The 21,984-nt window shown below is 44.6% G+C and overlaps 1 protein-coding gene across 6 annotated transcripts in view; it reads left to right on the forward strand.

Moving 5' to 3' along the window:
- The window catches only part of LOC118577112 (BEN domain-containing protein 5), a 1,024,598-nt gene that overhangs the window by 779,706 nt on the left and 222,908 nt on the right, over positions 1-21,984 (forward strand). For 2 of the 6 annotated variants that reach the window (XM_036177158.1, XM_036177156.1), the window contains one exon: positions 20,040-20,173. In XM_036177158.1, the coding sequence (XP_036033051.1) occupies positions 20,040-20,173 (134 nt within the window). Of the gene's footprint in view, positions 1-3,515; positions 4,106-8,931; positions 9,087-20,039; positions 20,174-21,984 lie in introns of those variants that run through there. The other 4 variants (XM_036177154.1, XM_036177157.1, XM_036177159.1 and 1 more) reach the window with 4 other exon arrangements.

Below are 21,984 nucleotides of genomic sequence, written 5' to 3' on the forward strand. Positions count from 1 at the left end.
CTCTGAAAAGAACAAACAGGCTTTCAAGAAAAACTTTTACGATGCTCAATCATGCTATTGTGTTGTCTTTAATATGTTTTTACCCTAAGAGTCTAATTTCCAGGCTTGTGCAATGTATCTGGGCTGCTGAAATTACTAGTTTTGATTTGCCTTCAAAGAGCTCTCTAGTTCAGGAGGGAAATTTGGGGGGAGAGGAGCTTGTCACCCCAGAATGTAGTTGAAGTTTCCCTGTGTCCAGCCAGCTCCTGCATCCTTGTGTTTCCGCAGCTGCTCAGACCTAAATAAACACACACAGGCTAAAATATTATTTAAAATTGCTTGGCCATTATTAGCTCAGGCTTCCCACTAACTAGTTCTTACACTTAAACTCAGCCCATTTCTGTTAATCTAGATGTTGCCACGTATTCAGTGGCTTTACCTGTGTGCCTATTACATGCTGCTCCCTGGATGGCAGGCTGGCGTCTCCTCACTCAGCCTTCCTCTTCCCACAATTCTCTTCTCTGTTTGTCCCACTTATACTTCCTGCCTGAGTACTGGCCAATCAGCATTTTATTTATACATAGTGATATCCACAGCACCAGAATTTGATTGAAATCCTTTGCCAACAGAGAAATAAAAAGTGCAGCACAATTAACTGTTGCTTAAGGCTTTTCTCCCTTTGCAGCTATAAACAATGTAATTTCTAAGACTCTTTCACCTGTAGACAGAAAAAGGACATGTACTAAACTTGTGCAACCCCAGTGGCTTCTGGTTTTATCTTATCAGATTATAATTCCATCCAAGGCATTTCCAGGGCCTTTTTATAATTTCATTTATCATGATAGAGAAAAGAAGAAACTGTTTCCTAGCAACCTTTTTAGATATAACTCAAGAGTTAACAAAAATGGTAGATATGTAGCTATGGCTAATGCTAAAACAATTGAGACTCCTTGAGGAAGCTCCCACCTACACTTGGCCATGTGTTACTTTTTGTAATTGTCTTGAAAAGAAGCCCACACCCAAGCTCTTGGGTGAGTCTTACTTTCTTTCCTTGAGTACCTCTCTTTCTCCTAACCCTTACACTTAAGCTTACGTTAAAATATCTTTAATAAAATATCCAGCTCTGCTTCATAAATGAGTCCTAAAATTCTTTTCTGCATGGAAGCCACAAATCCAGCTCGAGGTCCCTAAAGCATTAAAGGAATTCCCCTGTTGGTAAGGGTGAGGGTGTGGAGTTGTGTCACTGTCCTCTCATCTCTGACACAGTGGGGGAATCAAATTTAGTGGAATGAAATAGTCTGTGTTTGACAAGTATGGATGATTAGGGAAGGAGAAAACAATTGAATTGGTTTTGGGGGATAGCTGGTGATGCCATGCATTCCGTGGGGAAACACTTCCCAGGATGAGGGTTAGCTGCAAGCACAAGGCTGGGGTCATGCTATGCTGGGAAATGTCTACTAGTTTATGTGTGCTCTGTAATGAACTGTGTCCAGGAAAGTGGTAAGTGATGACACTGCCAACACATTTGGGGGCACCCCTCCCCTAGATACAGAGACTTGCCAGAGTGCTACCTGAAGTGATTTTTGAAAACATGGTCTGGAGTTTCATGGACTGTAATTAAATATGGCCAATTTTGCATGCTCCATCTTGTGAGTTATCAGAAATCTTGCTACATATTACTTTCCCCTGACCACCTTAGGAATGTATTTCTAAAATAACACATTTAAGGTCAGTCAGAATAAATCATAATCAGGAGGGCGTTATTTTCTGGAACAACTCAAGAGTGTAAGTTAAGATAGGATAAAAATATGCATCAAGATGACTTGAAGTCATGTCCAGTTGACTAGATATCACCAATTGGTGGCCTAAGGGAATTTTAGCTGACTTGCAATGCTTGCATTTGGGAGCCACATGGAGTTAAATTGCATAAAGAACTCTTCAAATCACCATGAAGTGAATTTGGGATTTTGCTTTATCTCCATTATGAGTGTAGCTGATTTGAAGTGTGAGCACAATGCTTTAAGTTTAAAATGGTTAAAATGCTTTTATTATAAAGTAATGCCTTAATGTGGGGAATAGCAACAAGGGTGGGCATATGGGTGTGGAATATTAGCATAGAAGAGTATAAGGGAAAATAAAATCTCCCACCTAAGCAAGAAACTCAGAGTCCCAATGGTACACTTGTTTTGTCATTATAGGTTAAGCTCATTAAAATGAGTTTTTAAAAATCCTAACATTTCATCAAATCTACCAATTCCCTTACGCATGTCACGATGAAAATACTTTTCTCACTCTTACCTCATTATTAAACTTTTTTTTTTTTTTTTTTTTTTTTTTTTTTTTTTTTTTTTTTTTTTTTTTTTTTTTTTTAGACAGGGTTTCTCTGTGTAGCTTTGTGCCTTTCCTGGAACTCACTTTGGAGACCAGGCTGGCCTCGAACTCACAGAGATCCACCTGCCTCTGCTCCCAAGTGCCCGGCAATTATTAAACTTTCTTAATGCTTTCAGACTAAAATGTTAAGGTTACAAGCAGTAGGAAGGTGTGTAATTCAGACAGTAATTTAATATTGACATAGGATCCAACTGAGATTCAAGTTCTAATATATCAATAAATACTACAAGCTCCTAGGTATCCATCCTTTCTCTAGACCACCAAGTCTACAATATAACACAGAAGATGTACCCAATAAATATTGGTTGTTTGAATAAATGAATGAATGGGTGTATGTGCAATTTTATTTATTCTTCCCCCAAAAGTCAGAGTCTCTCTCTGACAAATGCCCTATTTGGGCTAGGCAATTGGGATGTAAATAACTCGATTTTATGCTATGTATATCCCCTGGGAAGCTTCACGTGCAGAGAGCCCGGTGGTCAACCTTCTTTCACTGGTAGATGTGACTTCTCTGTGGGAACCAACGTTTCCAGGTTCTCTTGTCTGCTTGTGATATTAGAGACAGAGAAAGGACTGCTGTTCTGCCCAGTTCTGCTCCTGAACTCTCGAAAGGACTCCAGAAAGTCCAGCCTCTGCTCTAGCTCCGCAGAAGCCTCAGTCCCTCCTTGCTTCACGCCAGAGGCAGCATGCAGTGGAGGCGATTCCTCAAGGGAGAAACAAACACCAGAGAGAAGAAGGGTGCCACTGCTCCCTGAGGATGAGACCTCAGCAGAGCAACTGGCCCAGCTGGAAACCTCAGATAAGTCCAGTTCTGGCCAAAACTGGTTTGGCAGCTCTGGAGAAATGTTTCTGGCTGACTGACCCTCACAGCAGGTGCTGGTAGCTTTTCAAAAGGAAAGAGAAAAGGGAGGAAAGAGGGCGGGGGTAGACTAAAGGAACTAAGGAGGGGGGCTAAATTCAAAACTCTCAACTTCGCCTCCCTTGCAAGTTAACACTCGGGAATTCACATAAAATTACTACCAGCCCACCAGCCTCAGTCTTCCCTCACCCTCCCGTCCTTTGCAAAATAGTTTTGTTGCAATGCAGTTTGCTCTGCAGCGCAATTGTTGAAACTACTGAATTCGGCCGAAAGCGACTTTTAGCAGTGTTTCCCCCACCTGCAATGCTACTGTTACTATTAAGGCGATCGAATCTCCGCTCCTTCCCCTCCTTACTGCAATCGCACTCCGGCTGTGATTGCTCGGGTCTGACTTCGCAAGTGGCGGTGCGCTTCCAAACCCCCTCATCCGCCCCTCGCCCGGCTCTCCCCACTCCCTCCTTTTCCGCGCTCAGGCGAGAGCAGCCGATTGGCAGAGCGGGGCTTTCAGGAACAATAACAGTGGGGGGAGTCGGGGCCCCGGGGAGCCTCCCCGCCCCCGGCCCGGCTGCGGCTCACGCCCCCCGCGGGGTCCCCACCTCCGCGCCGCCCCGCGGGCTGACCGGCGCCCGGGCCCGCCCCCGGCGCCCACCATGTACGCCTTTGTGCGGTTCCTGGAGGACAACGTCTGCTACGCGCTGCCCGTGTCGTGCGTGCGCGACTTCAGCCCCCGCTCGCGACTGGATTTTGACAACCAGAAGGTGTACGCAGTGTACCGGGGCCCGGAGGAGCTGGGCGCCGAGCCCGAGAGCCCCCCGCGTGCCCCCCGGGACTGGGGCACGCTGTTGCTCCACAAGGCCCAGATCCTGGCTCTGGCAGGTGAGCAAGTGGGCCGGGAGGGGCGTTGGGTCCGGGCGGACTGGGGCTGGTTCCGGGAGAGGCTGAGCGGCCGGGGCCGGGGAGCCACAGCTTGCTCTTGCCTCCCCTTGCTGCCCCCTGGGCTTTCTTTTGGGTGCCAGGTGTCTCTAAGAGGCCAGACCAGTTAAAAAGACCCGAGGGTCCCCTTTGTCTTCCTTGCTTCTCTGACACTCATGCGCCCGGCTGTCAGCCTGCCTTCTCTGCCCTCTTCTTTATGACTCTTTTGTATTCTCCCTGCCGCTTCACTTTCTCCTTCACTAGCTACCTCCTCCCCTTACAGTCATTTCTCCGTCTCTCACCTTTACCTCTCTCTCACACAGCTGCTTTCCCCTCTGTTGCTTTCTATCTCAAGTTTCTCAAACTGTTCCTTCCTCTCTTCCTTTAAGGCCCTTGGTGTCTTCTTGGAGCAAGAAGGATTTTAGGTCTCTAGATGGGAGCCCTTTATCACAGAAGGGATCTCTGACACCCTCTCGAATCTGGGCCATCATTGGGACCAGGAGGCCCAACATCAGTGTACTGGCAAAGTGGCAGAGGGTCCTAAGGTAGCTTCACCTCCACACCCCTTTTTGCATTTCCCAGAACGCTCCCTGAGAGAGAGATGAGGGCAAACAGTTAACTAGTTCAGGTTAGGGCCTGACCTCCTAAACCTGATCACACACGGGGGTCGGGGAGAGGGAAAGGAGACTGACAGACAGGCAGATGGTCTCTAGGTTGATGGATAAAGATACAGAGACATGGTTAGTTGACAGGACAAGCCAAGCCTTTCAGACTCCTGTACTGTGCCATGCACAGGCATGGGTTCCTCTTCAAGCAAAGACAGTTGGCCTTCTTTCCCAGCCACTTGTAGAAGGTTTGGGCATGCACCAAGCAGGGTAAAGAAGCATATCCCTTCCATCTGGGGGGCAGAGGTATAGCTTCTACTGCTAAGAGTGCTGCCTTTGAGTTGATAGAGACAGACTCACCTTCCACCTGGGAGACAAGCCCAGAGATTAGGAACCCAATGAAGGCTATCAGGATCTTGTGGTTTTTGACACTTTCTCTACTTTTCCCAGGGTCCTGTGTTTCCTCCTTTAGCCTAAAGATGGGCCTAGCATGAATCATAGTGACTTGCCCAAGATCCCAGACAACCTGTCAGTGGAGCTCAGCCTCGTGGCTGATTCCTTTCTAATACCTTTGGAAAGTATGTTTGTGGAAATAAAGGAGCAAAAGATTTGGAACGGATCAACACTTCTTTTTAGACAGACTGAGTCCTTACCACCATGCTGACAGGCCCTGGGGGCACAGAGCTGTAGGTCCACTCACCACCGGACACCAAGGTCCAGGAAAATAAAATAAAATAAAATAAGTGAGGGAGATAGGTTTTAGAACGGAAGTCTTCAAAGCTGATTAGGTTTTGTTTGTTTGCTTGCCTTTAATTACCTAGGAAGGGATTAAGAATTTATTCAGCAAGAGGATAAGTCTCAGGAAATTATAACTAGATATAACCTTAGCTTTCCTTTTGCTAAAAGAAAAGAGGGCTTCTTGATGAACCTGTCACATATAGGTCTGGAAGAGCCCAGGAGAGTTGATGGAATGGGTGTCATGGTAAAGGCCTTTCCTTTTTTGGAGATTGTTGATCTGTCCACTCAAGCATCCATTAATCCATTCATTCAGCAAATGTAGATGAACACACAAGAACTAGAGAGAGGCCAGTTAGGCAGATGGCAGCCTCCACCAACTCTTCTTTTAAAGTCAACACACGTCACAATTGGTTATTAAAATATGTACATACATGCATACATAATAAGAAACTCAGCAGAGTATGTGGTACCAGTTTCAGCAAACTGAGTTAAAAAGTGCTTCTTCTCATCTGCAGCTTTTTTCTTAGGAGAAGAAAAAGGGCAGATGGGTACATGGCAGGGAGGGGTGGGGACAATGGCAACTTGGGGTTGGCTAGACTCCATTTTGGATTCCAGTAAGCTGGTTAATTTTTAAATCGAAACTGTTGTTCTTGGTGCAGACCTGATTAGAAAGGCCAGTGTGAACTTGGGAATTCATGTATCCTGGAAGGACTCTCCCTTGTATGTTGAGTTTGGTGGCTATGAAGCTTGCTGGAAGTGACTTCACCCGAAGAGCTCATCAGACCCTTGCTATTGTCTAAATGCAATCAACCTCCTTGTAGGGCTTAGGGACTCAAACAAAACTGGTTCCTGTGGGCTTTTATAGCCTTGCGATTCATGGGGGGCAGAGTTGTACTGTGGCACCAAGTTTGAGGAGTTAGTTCCTCAAGAGGAAGGCAGAGGTGGCTTTGCATTTGTGGACTGCTCCTGGTTGGTTAATTAGTTCTGACTCAGTAGTATGGTTTCAGAAGAAGCTTCAGAACAACTTATGGCTTTTGGTGATAAGTGTGTTAACTTTGCTATATGTTGCCCAAGCCAACCACTGTAGCTGTCTTGAAGTAAATCATTTTCGTAAACCTAGGAAATGTCCAGCTAGCTGCTATGGTACTTTGTACTTTGCCACCCACAGTAGCTTATGCCATGGTTTCAGTGTGTCAAACCGTAGTGCGTGGCTGGCTTCCTTTCTACCAGACTACAATTCCAGCTTTAGTAGAAAACAAAGCCTTCCTCTGCACTTTGGTGACAGTCTTGCTGTGTGCCTGCTCATTATTTGTCTAGCACCCATTGATAGAAATTACCATAGTTCTTGTTTCTATTTTATAGATGACAACAGAGGCTCAGAGAACTCCCTGAAGCCACATACAAATAGTTGACAAAGCTAAAAATGCAGTGCAGATCTTCGAGTGCCAGCCCCTGCTTGGCAATCCCCTTTGAAAGGTGGCTGATGAACCAGTACAGCAAGGCATGGGAGCAGTGAAAGGAAAGGGGAAATGTCAATGAAGTGTGTAGCCTAAGGCAAGTTTCCCAGCCAGAGACAGAGTTAGTTTTGAGTATTCAAACCCATTATGCTCTCCTTCCTCTGTTCCCTGACCTTTCTACAGGAATCGAAAACTTCCCCACACTCTCAGTTGTACTTAATGAAATCCTCTCACAGGAGTTCCTATCCCTTCTGAAGGGACGGGATAATTCAAGGATTGACTCCTCTGTGAGCTGCAGTCTCTTCTTACTTGTGTTTATTTGCCATGCAGGCTGTGAAATTGAGAACTTCTCCCGCAAAGACCTTGCTATTGTCCAGTTGCAGTCCAGCCTGCTTATGGGGTTTAAAGACTCAAGACTGGTTCCTGTAGGCTTTTGTAGACTTGCAATTCTGTCGTTTTTCCTGGGCATCTATACTGTGTAATTGTTGCTTGACTGCCCTAAATTCCCTCTGTGGTCAAGTGTGTCCTTACTATTTCTTACAGGCCAGACCCAATGCAATAATGCCTGGCTACACCCATGCAGAGCCCAAGGTGCCATGCTCACAATGATGGCATGATCCATGGAAGACAGCCTTTTTAGGCCCAGCCACATGGGATTTCTGTGGAGGGGGCAGAGTGATGAAGACATGAACACTGTCCTCAGGGAGTGTGTAGGACGTGATAAGCAGAGGAAGAAGCCAGGCCCCAGGGAGCAAGGCGAAGGGACCAGTTCTAGGAGAATTTAGGGTTCTTCTTTTCCAGATCGACAAGCACTGGCCACATTCAGTCTTGCTTAAGCTCTTAGTCATCCAAACCCCTGCAGCAGCCTGCTAATTAATCACCTAGTATCCAGTCCACTGTCTAGACTGAATTCACAATGATCCAATCCACTGTCTTATCAATCGACTGCTCTCCTCAGAACCTTCTCTAGCTCCCCTATGGTCTGCTTGATAAAGCTTCAGTTTCTTGGCCTGGCATTTATATCCCAGTAGACCAAACCTAGCCCCACTTTACTCTCCAGACTCATCCCTCCAACTTGGCCAACCCTGCTTGCCCTGGACTTGAGGTATCTCTTGCTATTCTGTGAACACATACTCCTGAGTCAGCCACTGTGTATTAATTTTGTCTGACTTGAACCCTCTGTTTAAGTGGAGTTTACCTTCCATTGGGGAAAACAGTCTTGGGTCCCATTGTTGGTCCAGCTATAAGAGAGAGTGGGCAAAGTACACTGAGAGTACCAGCCTTAAGGGCATTGCTTGTTCCTGCCCCTGCCTCAAAGGGAGATTCTCCTTCCTCACAACTCTCTGTTCTGTGCTCATTCCCTGCTTTTGACTTGTAGCATTTGGAGACTGTTTTGGTTAGCCAGTGTTCCTGTCAGACAATGAACTTCTCCAGGGCACGGGTCTGCTGTCCAGGGCTGTACTTGGCCAGGCCGTGTTGCATTCATATACTTTGTGAAGACAAATGCTTTTTTGTTGGAAGATAGGAGATAAGGAGACATGAATCTCTAAACCACAACTTGGTTTTGTTTTGTTTTTAGAACAGAAACCTGCAATGGGCTTAGGAGGTTTCATTCAATTTTTATTCATCTGGAAAAAGTCAACATTCTTTATCACTCCCTCGACTAGAAGAAACCCCACACTTGGGGGAAATAAGTCCCAAAGCCACGTTCTTCTTGCTTTGGTAATTTTAGCTCACTCAGGGCTCAGGTCCCAGCTTGGCACTGTCAGTCCAAATAGATCACTTGCTCCAGAAATGCTTTGGAACGTCTACAGAGCTAGCAGTGAAGCAGGGGACTAGCCAATTTCACATGCAGAGATTGTTGCATGTCATCAGTGGGAGAATGCCAACCAAAGGATTGCTTCTTAAATAAGCAAGTGAAAACTTTTAATTTGGGTTTTGACATGTTCTGCTGACATACACTGGAGCAAAGATTGGGACTTGCCTGCTGTCATTTGTTGCAGATTCTACTGGAATGTTAATCACTGAAGGTTGAATCTGATGTGAGCTTTAGTGTTCCAGAACCACATATTTGTTGTATCTAAATAATGGATGCTGAAGAGGGCTTCAGGGTCCTGGTTTATAGGCTGAAAGGAGAAGTCCCAGGCAAGTTGAAGATTTTGTTTATTTGGTTGGGTTTGGTGTGTGTGTGTGTGTGTGTGTGTGTGAGAGAGAGAGAGAGAGAGAGATAATTTATTCAAGAGCACATTAACTTTTACATTTAAAAATATCAAAAAAAAAAAAAAAAAAAAAAAAGCCAGGCGGTGGTGGTGCACGCTTTTAATCCTAGCACTCAGGAGGCAGAGCCAGGTAGATCTCTGTGAGTTTGAGGTCAGCCTGGGCTACCAAGTGAGTCCCAGGAAAGGCGCAAAGCTACACAGAGAAACCCTGTCTCAAACAAAACAAAACAAAACAAAACAAAAAACAAACAAAAAATCCAAAAAAAGTAGAGTTCAATTTGATGACTTTTCTGTAGGAAGACATTTTCTTGCCTGTGTGTCTGTGTCTAAGTGCTTTAGACAGGAGCTGTATGTATCCATGTTACTGGAAAATCATATCACCTGAGGAGCTTTTCTTGACCCATTTAAGTACTGCAGGTTCTGAGTTCTATCAGGTGGTCTAGCCGACTGCTGGGGGTTATTGTAGGAAGAACAGGGATTGATATTGTCTGACTAAAGATCTCAGTAACTGCAAGGTTCCAGATAGGGCTCAAACATATGCTCAGTCACTGCTGTAGATTCCAGACAGTGGGCTGTGCCCTCCTACATATCAAGACTGTGATTGTCAGCCCTTAGGAAGCTGAGGCAGGTTCATAAGTGTAAGGCCAGCCTAGGCTATATGTACAGCAAGACCTTGTTATAAAAACAAAAAAACCCAAACACACACACACACACACATACTCACTCACACACACATGACAAAACAAAAAAAAAAAAAGGAAGAAGGAAGGAAGGAAGGAAGTATGAAAAAGAGAGGAGAGGAGAGAAGAGGAAAGGAAAAAGGAAAGGAAAGTGAAGGAAGGAAGGGAGGGAGGGAGGGAAGAAGGAAGGAAGGAAGGAAGGAAAGAAGGAAGGAAGGAAGGAAGAAAACAAACGAACCGGGCGGTAGTGGCGCACGCCTTTAATCCCAGCACTCGGGAGGCAGAGGCAGAGGCAGACTGATCTCTGTGAGTTCAAGGCCAGCCTGGGCTACAGAGTGAGTTCCAGGAAAGGAGCAAAGCTACACAGAGAAACCTTGTCTCGAAAAAATGAGAGAGAGAGAGACAGACAGAGAGAGAGACAGAGAGACAGACAGAGAGAAGAGAAGAGAAGAGAAGAGAAGAGAAGAGAAGAGAGGAGAGGAGAAGAGTAGGAAAGAGAAAGAAAAAGAGAAAGGAGAAAATGAAACTTGGTAGTTGATTGGTTGTGATGCTGTGTAATAATGATATGACAAGATAGGGTGATCTGGACCTTCCTTCCTCAAAGGGCACTCTTGAAGAGTAGCTGGTTGGAGGGGAAGATAATGAGTTTTGTTTGAGGCCTGTTGATTCTTACGGTGCCATTCAACATTTATTGGTGGGTGATGTCAGGAGAGTGAGGAGCCCAATAAGAGTATAGCATGTCAGGCTAAAGGTCCTGATTTGGAAGTATTTAGCCATGGGAGGGCTGATGTCACAATGGGTGAAGAGGGAGAGAAGTTTGTAAGGTCAGAACTCTCCAGAACACCAGCTTTTAAGGGCACTGTTGAAGAGACAAGCCATAAAAGGGGACTAGAAAAGAGCAGCCAGAGCTAGACTGAGAATCAAGGGATCAGGGGGTCCTAGGACACCAAATGAGGAAGAGCAGTATTGGCACTGTGGGCCTTAGCTAACTTTTGTTTCATTTAACTATGCAGCAACTGCCTCTCCCCAGAGCTCAATGGTGATACAGACGACAGGAAAGCTAAATATACACGCACCAGAGAAGATTTGCATGGAATGGTATTTTTGTACTTTTTTGGTTTCTGAGTTTTACACTATAGAGGAACGATCAGGCTTGTTTCTGGGGATCCCAGAAGTAGAACTGGGGACAGGGAGTGGAATCCAAGAGCTCATTGTGAACCATAAACTAGAAACAGAGAGCAGAGGCATCATGGTAAGGGCCTCCAGCATGGGGTTGAGCGCCCTGTCGTGGGAGGTGGCAAGCAAGTCAGGGATATTTGAGAGAGGAAGCTTGTCTTAAGGTAGAGGACAACCTGGAGGTCATGTTCTTAAGTGCTGAGGAGGGAGTGTGAGAGCTCGAAAAGGCTGCACTTGAAAGACAGGGTAGGTTCAAAGTGTGACTGCTGCTTCTAAGCTGTGTGATTGCAGAGAACTTCTTGCCTCCTCTGAGAATTAGGTGCTCATCTGAAACATAGAAACTAGTGATCACTCTGTCTCCCACTGTATTATTATCAAGCAAACATGGACAAGTGACTGGCACACGGTACAAACTTCCTAATGTTGACAGCTGCTAGGAGCTGTGACGGACTAACCATTGAAGGACAACCAGCTGAGTCACAGGCATCACCCTTTTGTGGAAAGGAATATTGAGAGGAACAAATGCATGTTGAGTTCAAGACTTAACTGTGTTTTAAGCCCTCCTGGGACTAGACCTAAGCACGGAGGCCTTACCACTTTCCTATGTCTTGCTAACCTGTGACTCTCTTGTGGGACCCTTCATTACCCTAGCCACATTTCCCGTAAAACACATGAGGATAGCTGGACAAATGACCCAGCAGAATGACACTCCTGTTCGTGCGTGTGTCCTGGTTCTGTTCAATGGCCAGCAAGAAGGTGGACATGCGGACAAGGAGGCCCACCAACGCGTGCCTGGCACTTACCTCTCCCCACAGGTACCAGGCCTCAGTAGAGCATTTCTTCTAACAGCCCCACTTGGAGGACTCTTGGATAGAGGTGATCTGTTGCCTGCCTGCCCCGTCAGATAGAGCGGGACCTGAGATACTGAAGGACCTGTTGAGGGTTTCCAGTTCTGTCTCTGTGTTCCACTGGAAGGAAGTTCAGGGAGGCCAGGTCACCTAGTGAGCCTGTGAGAGCCAGGCCTTTGGCCAGCACCCCCTGCTTGCCTCTGCTACTCCACAGCAGGCACCCTTCTTTTTGTTGTCTGGCTGGATAAAAATCCTTGAAACTTGAGTATTCTATCTGCTTTGGATTTTATAAAAATAAACACCATAGGCTGGAGAATGCAGCATGCTTGTCTCTCTGTGGCGTATCTGTTTTTAATGCAAACACAAGACTTCACAGGGTTTTCTTTTGTGCAGATGAAAAACTTGAAACTTGCATAAAGATATTTATAAAACAAGACAAAACCTTTGTTAAACATTCGTGTTTAGCCTTCCAGAATTTAGCATTTCATTCTAACTGGCAAACCCATACCAAGCTTAGCCCTGTGGTTTTGGATTATTTTAATTATCCAGCATGATGCTATGTAAAGTGGGAGGTAGGACAGCTTTGCTCCCCTTTAACTGGAAACCACCAATCTTTCAGGGATCTGAAGACAGATTTGCCCTGGGTTTCCTGTTCACCTGTCTGTTACTTTAAGAATACCATTTGCTTTTGTCTGTGCCTTCATTTTTCCCCATGTTAATAACAAATAGCAAGTTTTCCTATAATCTTGAAGAACACATTTTTAAATCACACACACATACACACACACACACACACACACACACACACACACACACACACAAAGGAAAAGAGCTAGATGGCCTTAATGAACTTTTGTAGTTCAGGGATTAATATAGTGTGTATCTCAGGATGGGAACTCATCAGAGAAGTCTCCTAGAGTGTAGGAGAAAGACAAGGACCTTGGGAGTTTTATCAGTATACTGTTATTGTATATATTCCTTTCAGTTCAGTTCATAAAGCTCTAATTTTTCTCTTATTTCAATAGGTGCAATTGGGTGACAGGAACAAGGCCCAAGTGTCAAACAGACTGGATTGAAATCCTCCTGTAATTTATGTCTTAGGAAAGGCACCTCACTTCTTGTAGCTATAGTCCTTACTTCAGTAATTTACTATCAGATTAGATGTAATGGTATAAAGGACCTGGCACTAGATTTAGCACACAGTAGGTATTTGTTCGAGATTTATTGAAATGTAAAATCAGTTGCTGACATCATAGAAGATAGGACAGGGTGGAAAATGCTCAGGTTGATGGTCGTCTTGCTTATCCTGGAGAACAGAATCAGAAAATCAGGAAGGTGAAAGGTGTCTCTTTCAAGGATGCATACTTATTTCTATATACACTAAAACTGATTGTTTGCCTCTAAGCTTGGAAAAATTGGAAAGGCAGGTTGGCCAGAGAGCTGTCTCCATCTCCATTCTTCCTAGTTAGCTGCTATTTCCTTCTGTGGTTTCCTGGAAATCAAAGCCAGAGTCATATTCCAAAGTCACATTAAAACACCACATGAAATATTTGCTGTCTAAGATGATCCACACTACCATTCACCTTCATTAATGTGACCAGTCAAGAGTTATAGCTTCTTGTCACCCTGTGTTGGGGCTCATCCTCATACCCCATCCATCTTGCTTGGCACTACCACATAAATCTTCCTAAACCATCTCTTTCATCATGTCTCAATCTGTGTCAGATACTTGCAGTGGCTCTCTTTGCCAAACACATAACCCACAAGAGTGGCCTAACAGCTGCTATTTATTGAACATCTATAGTAAGGACATTCACTTTGCCAGGTACTTTACATGCACCATCACCTTAGAAAGCATTTTTCATCTGGGGCTTGGACAAGTCAAGGAGCTTGCCTAAGTTTCCTCACACAGTTTGTAGCCAAGTCAGAGTTCTGGCCCAGGACCACCAAATTCAATTGCTAGAGCAGTGTTATATTAGTTAGTTCACTTCCCTCTCCCAACCATGCCTTCTACTTTTGGTGGCAATACTGTTGAATTATCTATGGGTTAGATATAGATGGCCTAAGTCTACCTTCAACCCAGAAATTGAAGATGAGGAAGGCTTAGAGAACCTTCGGTGAGCCAGCATCTCTTGGAAAGTTAGGCCTTGCATTCTGGTTGTGATTCTTGGTACACACCATCCTGAGCTTGTAAGTACCTTTAACCCAAAGACCACTCTGCTTAGTGTTCAGATGCAAATGGGCTCAGTATGTTGTTTACTGCCTAGAGAAAAGGATGAACACGGGCTTCCGGTCTTCATAACCCTCATCCAGGGAGTGTGGATGAAAGAGGAGACTAAAGAAAGACAGAACAGAGCCAGGTGCTGGGTGGCTCCCAGAGGAATGTCAAGATCCCCTTGGCCAGTAATTGAGGCAGCTAGGATCCAGCTCAGAGAGTGTATGTGATTCAAAGTACTGTTGGCTTCTGTACCTTCCGCGAACTCCTGTTATTTCAGAGCCGAGCAGACAGCTCAGCCTACTTTTCAAAGAGCCTAGTCATGGCCCCTGACCTGGATAACATCTGTTTATGTTGTACCATATTATTATAATATGATGGCTGCTGCTTTCTGCAGACTCCAAAAGACAGTCTGTCAGGAAAACAGGAGTAATGCGCTTCCTGTGCTCAGCTTCAGACTGAGAGTTGGGATATACTTATCTATCATTCAGTCAGTCAGTCATTCAACCGTTCTTCAGTGAGTCATCGTGGCTTCTGTGTGCTATATGCATGTACTGGGAGGTAATGCAATTTAGCTTGTAGGACAGAAGATCTATATCACATCCTAGCTCTGTGCCATTGCTGCTAGGTGAGTTTAGGGAGGGGTTTTATGTGAGATTCATTTTTTTTTCTTTTTGAAAAGCAAAAGAAGTAGTGAATAATGCTTATTTGGAGAGTATTTGTGAAGTGTTATCTGTATTAAAGGTAGTAGACATTCTTTCTGTGGTTTTGAGACAAGAGTCTCATTTTGGAATTGAAGCAAGTCAGAAACTTCCTGGGTAGCCCAGGCTGGCACTGAACTCAAGATCTTCTGGCCTCACCTTCCCAACGTGCTGGGATTACAATCCCATTGCACCACCATGCCCAGTATCATATTTTTAAACTGAAGCACTTTATATTTTTAATCAACACAAAATTCACCATTTTAATTATTGTTTAGGCTTCCCTTCCTTTCGTGTGTATGGGAGTTTACCTGCATATATGCATGTGCACCATGAGCCTGCAGGAAACTGCAGAGGCCAGAGAGGGCATCCGATCCCTTTGAACTGGAGTTACAGAGAGTTGTGGGCAGCCATGTGGGTGCTAGGAACCCAATTCAGGTTCTTTGAAGAGCAACCAGTGTCATTGACAATAGAGTCATCTTGCCAGCTCTGTTTAAACTGTTTTTAAAGTATGTGAAATTCAGTGTTTCTTGCTGTGTTCTGTCACCATTGCCACTGCATAGTTCCAAAACATTTTCATACCCCCCCAACCCTCCAAATCATTATCACTCCTATTGGCCAGTGTCCTCTTGCTCCTGGCAACCACCAATTGATTTATCGTTTCTGAATTTTCCTATTCTGAACGATTCACAATAATAGTAAAACAATTATAAAATACATGACGTTCATGTCTGAGTCTTTAGCTTAGTGAACTATTTTTAAGACTCATCCATATTGTACCATTAACTAGTGTGTCATTTCTTTTTGTGGTAGAATAGTACCCTGTTGTATGGCTATACTATACTTTATCCATCCATAAGTTGATTGACATTTGTGTTGTTTTAGCTTTTTTGGGGCTATTGTGAATATTGTTTCTGTGAGTCTTGTTGTATAAGTTTCTAGGTAGACATGCTTTCATTTTCCTGAGTATACATCTAGAAATGCAGTTGCTGGGCCATATGGTAATTTGGTGTTTAATTCTTTTAGCAACTTCCAAACTTTCTAAAGTGGCTGTCTCCTTTTACAATCCCACCAGTTTCTCCATATCATCCCTAACACTTATTAACCCCCCTTTTTTTCTGTTTGTAGACAGTCTCAGTATAAAATGGAATATCATAATTTTGATTCACAGTTGCCCAGTGACTGGTGGTGCTGAGTTGGCAGAGAGAATTTATTTTATTATTATTATTATTATTATTATTATTATTATTACTATTAGTTTAAATTTTTTTGTTTGGTGAGTCTCTGTTGTATGGCCCATTCTATCACATGAGGTTACTCAGGGGGCAGGACAACCTCTAAGCAAGCGATTGGAGCACAGTGAGATAAGAGAGTATAATGAATACAGCATGGGCACTGTGGAATGGGACCTCAGAGGAGGAAGAAAGAGATGAGAGCAGGCTGAACAGAGTTTGTGAAACCCACAAGGCAGGAGGAGGGCATGGAAGAACTTGGCACCTGTGCGTGTCTAGGGGAGGGGCCCCAGTCATCACTATCGTCAAGGGAAGAGTACTGCCACCCATCCCAACTCAGACAGTTAGGCAGGTCTCCAGCTCAGGAGGAAAGCCAGCCTCCGGCCTCAACCAGCATAGGATTCTGTGGTTTCAGGGTGCACTTACTGAGCTGGCTTGTCTCCACCTGTGGTAAATTTTACAGCCTCATTGCAACAACAACAACAAAAAAAAAAAAAAAAAAAAAAAGTGAGCAGTAATGAGATAGTCACTCACCTGACTTCCCACATTATACAGCTGGGCATGGAATCCAGGTCATGTGACCCCTAATTCTCCCCACAATTGCGAACGCAAACTAAACCTCAGCTCTTAATTTGGCATTCAAGGCCATTTATTCTCTAGTCTGAACCACTTTATTTTTCTTCCTCACCTCTGTTTCTTGCCTGTAACTGAATCACCTTTTAAGGATCCATGCAAAAACATCTCACCATATCTTTTCTGATATACTTTCTATCCTCCCATGTTCTCCCATCCAAGTACTAACCAGGCCAAACCTTGCTTAGATTTCTGGATCAGTGCACAAGATCAAGTGCACTCAGGATAGTATGACTGTGACTGAGGTGTATGTTCTCATGTACTTAAATGGTCATACTTTCATGTATACCAAACTATTCAATTTTTTTTTTATTTTCCCCACGTTCTTAACATACAGAATTGATCATCTTCACATCATGGCAATATGAGTAGGAATTATTCACCACAGTTCACAGATGAGGAAATAGGCTCAGAGAAGAAAAACAACTTATCTCACCTTGCTACAGGCCATGAAGATCTCCCTTGCTTGTGAACCCCTATATTCAAGTGTGGCTTGAAATCTTGAATTATCTTCCCACAGGCTTTTATCATGTATCCCCATCTGACTGCTTATGCATTTGTTTCAAGGACCCAGCCTCAGGTTTACAGAGTGTAATTCTCAAAAATATTAGCTGACTTATGGAAGAGAATCTTCTGGGCTGAATTACACAATAGGGCTTCTCCTATATGTTCATGCTATAACACTAACAGTTGTGACCTTATATGATAGTGACCTCTCCAAAATGTAGACCCAGTCTCTTTTGTTCCTCTTTTGTCCTTGGGTCTACCTGCATGCTTCAGGGATGCGTAGCCTTTCCTGAAATAACCCACTTCCCCTCATTATGTTTTGAGAGAGTTGAATGAGATGATTGAGAACCATTGCTCACACAGTACCCAGGTTTGTCAGCCTGAATGACTGCCTCCATCTGCACTGACTCAACACCAACATCCGTCTAAACTGATCTTTCAGATCTGGAAGGCAAAGCATAGCTAGTTAGTTCCCATTTGGTGGCATCTCACATTTTAAACTTGTCACACTGAAGACTGGATCAGGAAGAAGTCCTATAGCATCCTTCCATCTGATCTTGGGCTCTCTCTTCTTTCTGTCTCTTCTGTCTTGTTTGATCATTCTCTCTCTCTCTCTCTCTCTCTCTCTCTCTCTCTCTCTCCCTGTGTGTGTGTGTGTGTGTCTGTCTGTCTGTCTGTCTGTCTTGTGTCTTTCTGTCCATCTTTCTGCTTCCTTCCCTTCCTCCTATCTCTTAACTCCCCCTCTCCTTCTCCTCTCCCTCCCATTCTTTCTCCCCACTCCCCTGTGTGTATATGTACACACACACCCTATGCCAAGATAATTGCATTTGAAGCACTCTCTTGAGGTTTTACATTTCAGCAGGCTTTTTGCCTTAGAAAGATTCACCATTGATTTGTAGGAGGGAAGATATTGTTCTTTTAGAAACACCCAGGTCCCCTCTACTGTTCATGCCTAAACCGCTGGCTGGATGGGTTTTATAGATACAAAGAGAACAAGAACAGGTCATTCTTGTGAAAACAGAGCCGTGGATGAGTCTTCCCTAGAAGGAAGGTCCTCTCCCCAGTAGGGGCTGTTAACTAAGACCATGTTTTTCCTCTGTACTTCATATGCTGCCTGTCATTTCTTTCTTTTTTTTTAAATTTAATGTTTATCCACCTTCTGTTTATAGAAATAAAATAATCCAGGCACACTGGTAATAGGAAGCATAATATCCTACTCACAGAGTGCCCAGTGTGCCAGGCATAGTTTGCAGAGTACTCTGAACTCTTGTTCTCTTCCCCCAGCTGTGTCTGAGCTCTGCTAGCCTGGGGCTTTGCTTGTCTCTTCCCCCTGTCATGGAGGACCTGGGGCTAACTCAGAACTTTTTGATACTGGGGTCCCACCTCTGATCAGCTGAAGGTGGATTTGAGAAGACTGCATTTGAGTGCTTTCTGGAATAGTTACTGGTTTATAAGCATCCTTCTTAGTTTTTCTAACAAGTTGTTAGGAGAGAAACCTGGCCTGGGAGAGACATGTGAACACACACACACACACACACACACACACACACACACACACACACACATGAGATTGCACATAGCCAGCTGCTGGCCACATGCCACATGGGCAGCATACTAGAGAATGCATTTAAGATGTGTAGTGGGAACTTTCCTTTGGGGAGTATAAGAAACAGGAATTCCCAGAGGCTCAATTCCATCCCAGAAAACTAACTATTTTACTACTAAAGACCATTCTCAGAGTAGGTTCAGATATCTACCTCTACAGCTTTTGTGTTTGAACTTCTGGCTTCCACAGTGAGAGACAGATCAGCAAAATCTGTTTTGAATCCTGCACAGGAAAAACAAAACAAAACAAAACAAAACCTCTCTTAGATTCTGTGAGATGAGGTTAAACAGTGAGGAAATAAGGAGAAATAACATGTTCGTATTTGTGTGGCATGCCTCGGGACATGAGTACACCGAAACACAAGGCAAGACACAAGAGCCATTCCCCACTCCTGGCTCTTCCTCAGACTCACACTTTGGACAAGCCTCTGCCATCCCCCGGATATAAGTTCTCTCATCTGTGAAGTGAGAGTTGGAACAGTCAGTCACCAGGGTCCCTTAGACTCTGCCTTCTGACACGTGTGTTGTTGAGGAGGAAACACACCTTCCTTCCCTCAGCCTGTCTACGTGGGGCTGGGGAGCTCCATGCTCTTACAGAGTAGGTGTCACCATAAGAAGGGCTGCCTCTCCTCTTATGTCTCTTGATTACCAAGCCACAGAAACCAAGTTTTCTTGAGGAGATACTTGGTGTAGAAATGTCCTGAGTAATTGAGAGACTCACGTCAGTTGGGTTCAGGTGTCTTTGTTACTTTTCTATTGCTGTGACAAGATACCATGACCAAGGCAGCTTATAAGCCGAGGGAAGCTAACTGGGAATGCCACAGGTTTTTAAAACCTCAAATCTCAGCCCAGCTACACCCTCCCCTAGCCATTCCTACCTTCTAATCCTTCCCAAACAATTTTACCAACTGGAGACCAAGGAGACAAACACGAGCCTATAGGGACCTTTCTCATCCACCACACCAGATGACAGTCCAGGAGTTCTTCCAGCTGCCGGATTCTAGAATTCCATACAAGGCAACCTTTTAGATGGAGATGCTGAAACCCCTGTGCAGACTCATTTGGGTGCTGTTTTAGTACTTTTTATGTAGTTGATTGGCACACACCCTAGATGCTGTATGCTGCTTTTAAGAGCTCCCTGTGCAGGTTACAATAGGCCTTGGGTTTGTTTGCTTTTCCTTTTTAGCTGGTTTGGCCTCATTTACTTACTAGAATTTGAAGTTTTGGACTTTTTGAGCATTTTGACTCATAATCAACCTTGTTCTCTTGATGTGCATTTTAGAAGACAAATCTGATCTTGAGAACAGTGTGATGCAGAAGAAAATAAAAATCCCCAAACTTTCTCTCAGTCACCTGGAAGACGATGGGGAGGTTAAGGACTATGGGGAAGAAGATTTACAGCTCAGACACATCAAGGTAACAAAACCTTTGCTTCTCTTGGACCTTCGTGGGAGTGATTTTATATTTCTCAGAGTAAAGAATTCCAGTCTGGCCTCCTTCCCCATATAAATGTCCCTGGTGTCATAGGCCATGGACATTGTTTTGTTTGGGGTTTTTTGGAGAAGGAGGAGGATGCTTAAGATAGCAATGGCATTCTCCCTATGGCCTGCTGTTCAGAGAGTCCTCATTTAGATTGTACCACCAGACACAGTCCTGTGGTGGTGTGTGTAGTGTCATGGCTGCTGGAGATTTAGAACAACATGCTTTTCCCTGGCACACAACTCTGGAGAAGTCACTGCTGAACTATGTAGACATTAAGCAGCTGTTGGTCTTGGGTAGCAGCTTAGAGCTAGTCACTATCAAATTGTCCCAAATTTCTGAGGGTGGACTTGCTGGGGAAAGATATTGGTAAAATTTACAGAGGGCATTTATGGGATCCTGGATTGGAGGAAAAACTTTTCATGAGGTTGAATTTCCTTGTTCTGTGGCCCAGCTGGTCTCTCACTATATGACAACAAACAAATAAACAAACAAACAAACAAAAACCCTGTTGGAAATCTTGTTCAGCAGTCTGACTCTGCCCTCTCCCCCCTTTCTGTGAGTATCCCAGAGAAAGGAAGAGGGAGGAGAAGAAAGGTAACTTCTGCTCTGTGATCTCATTTGGGACACAAGGTCAAGAACATCCCCAGAGTATAGTCCCAAAGATGCAGTCAATCCACTTCGTGACATCTGTTACATCCTTGCTGGGGCTCTGGCCCAGTGCTGGCCCCTGGGGTCATGGAGTGTAGCCATGTGGTCCCTGTACTCAGGGTTCTCACAGTATAGTGATGCAGACAGATGCTTAAGGTGATCATTATGATTTTAGTAGATACATTCATCTATTCTTTATCTCAGTAAATAAAATGACCAGGACTTTGCAGTGTTTCTCAATTTTAAGTCATGAGTTTACCTCATTTTCATTTCCATTAATTTCCTGAAACTGGAAAGTTGAGTCAGGCATGGTTACGTTGTAGAGAATCTTGTGTACTCTGTTTGTCTGCACTCCTATCGTGCCTCTGGGAGGGCTCATGACCTTCAGCCCTGGGCGAAGACTCAGCCACCCTGCTGTTCTGCCACCCTCCGTGGGAGCTTTGTGCACTTGAGCTGAAATTGCCTCAGCCCCAGGAAAGTGGTGGATCAGTCTCTTGTGAATGAGCCTTCATTACACTGTGCGGTCCTGCTGAGGGAGAGCCTGGCAGATGTGAGAGAGGGACTCCCTGCTGGGAGTTGGGCTCCAGATTCTGCTTCTGGCTCTGTGGCATGTAATTCCCCATGTTACCCTGGGGATGGTTCCCCCTTTCTCAGGGGCTTGATTTGCTTACCTGCACCATGAAGAAAACTGAAAGCACCCTAATGTTAGCATTCTTTGAAGTTTTCAGTTGAGTAAACATTTGTCAGGCTCCTGCCAACTGCCAGTCCTGAGTGAGTAGGCAGTAGAGAACCAGAGAAAACAAGACATATGTACTGCCCGAGATTAGAGTGGGTTTGGGTTTTGACGTCCTTCCAAACTGAAACAGTCTTTAAAAGGTTGCAAGATAGAATTCCTTGCATATGTGTGTTCTTGGGTGTGATTTCTCTGGAATGGCTTGCACAGGCAAAATTGTCTCCCAATCCTCTGAAAATTCACACTGGACATCCCCATCAGCAAATGACTGCCCGGCACCATGGAGGCTAGGGAAGGCTGGGGAATTTAGAGGAGTGGTCCTGGTATGTGCATCCCAGAGGTTGAGTGCTGGAGTGGGAGAAAG

This window comes from Onychomys torridus, chromosome 2 (genome assembly GCF_903995425.1).
Source record: "Onychomys torridus chromosome 2, mOncTor1.1, whole genome shotgun sequence".
Taxonomy (NCBI): domain Eukaryota; kingdom Metazoa; phylum Chordata; class Mammalia; order Rodentia; family Cricetidae; genus Onychomys; species Onychomys torridus.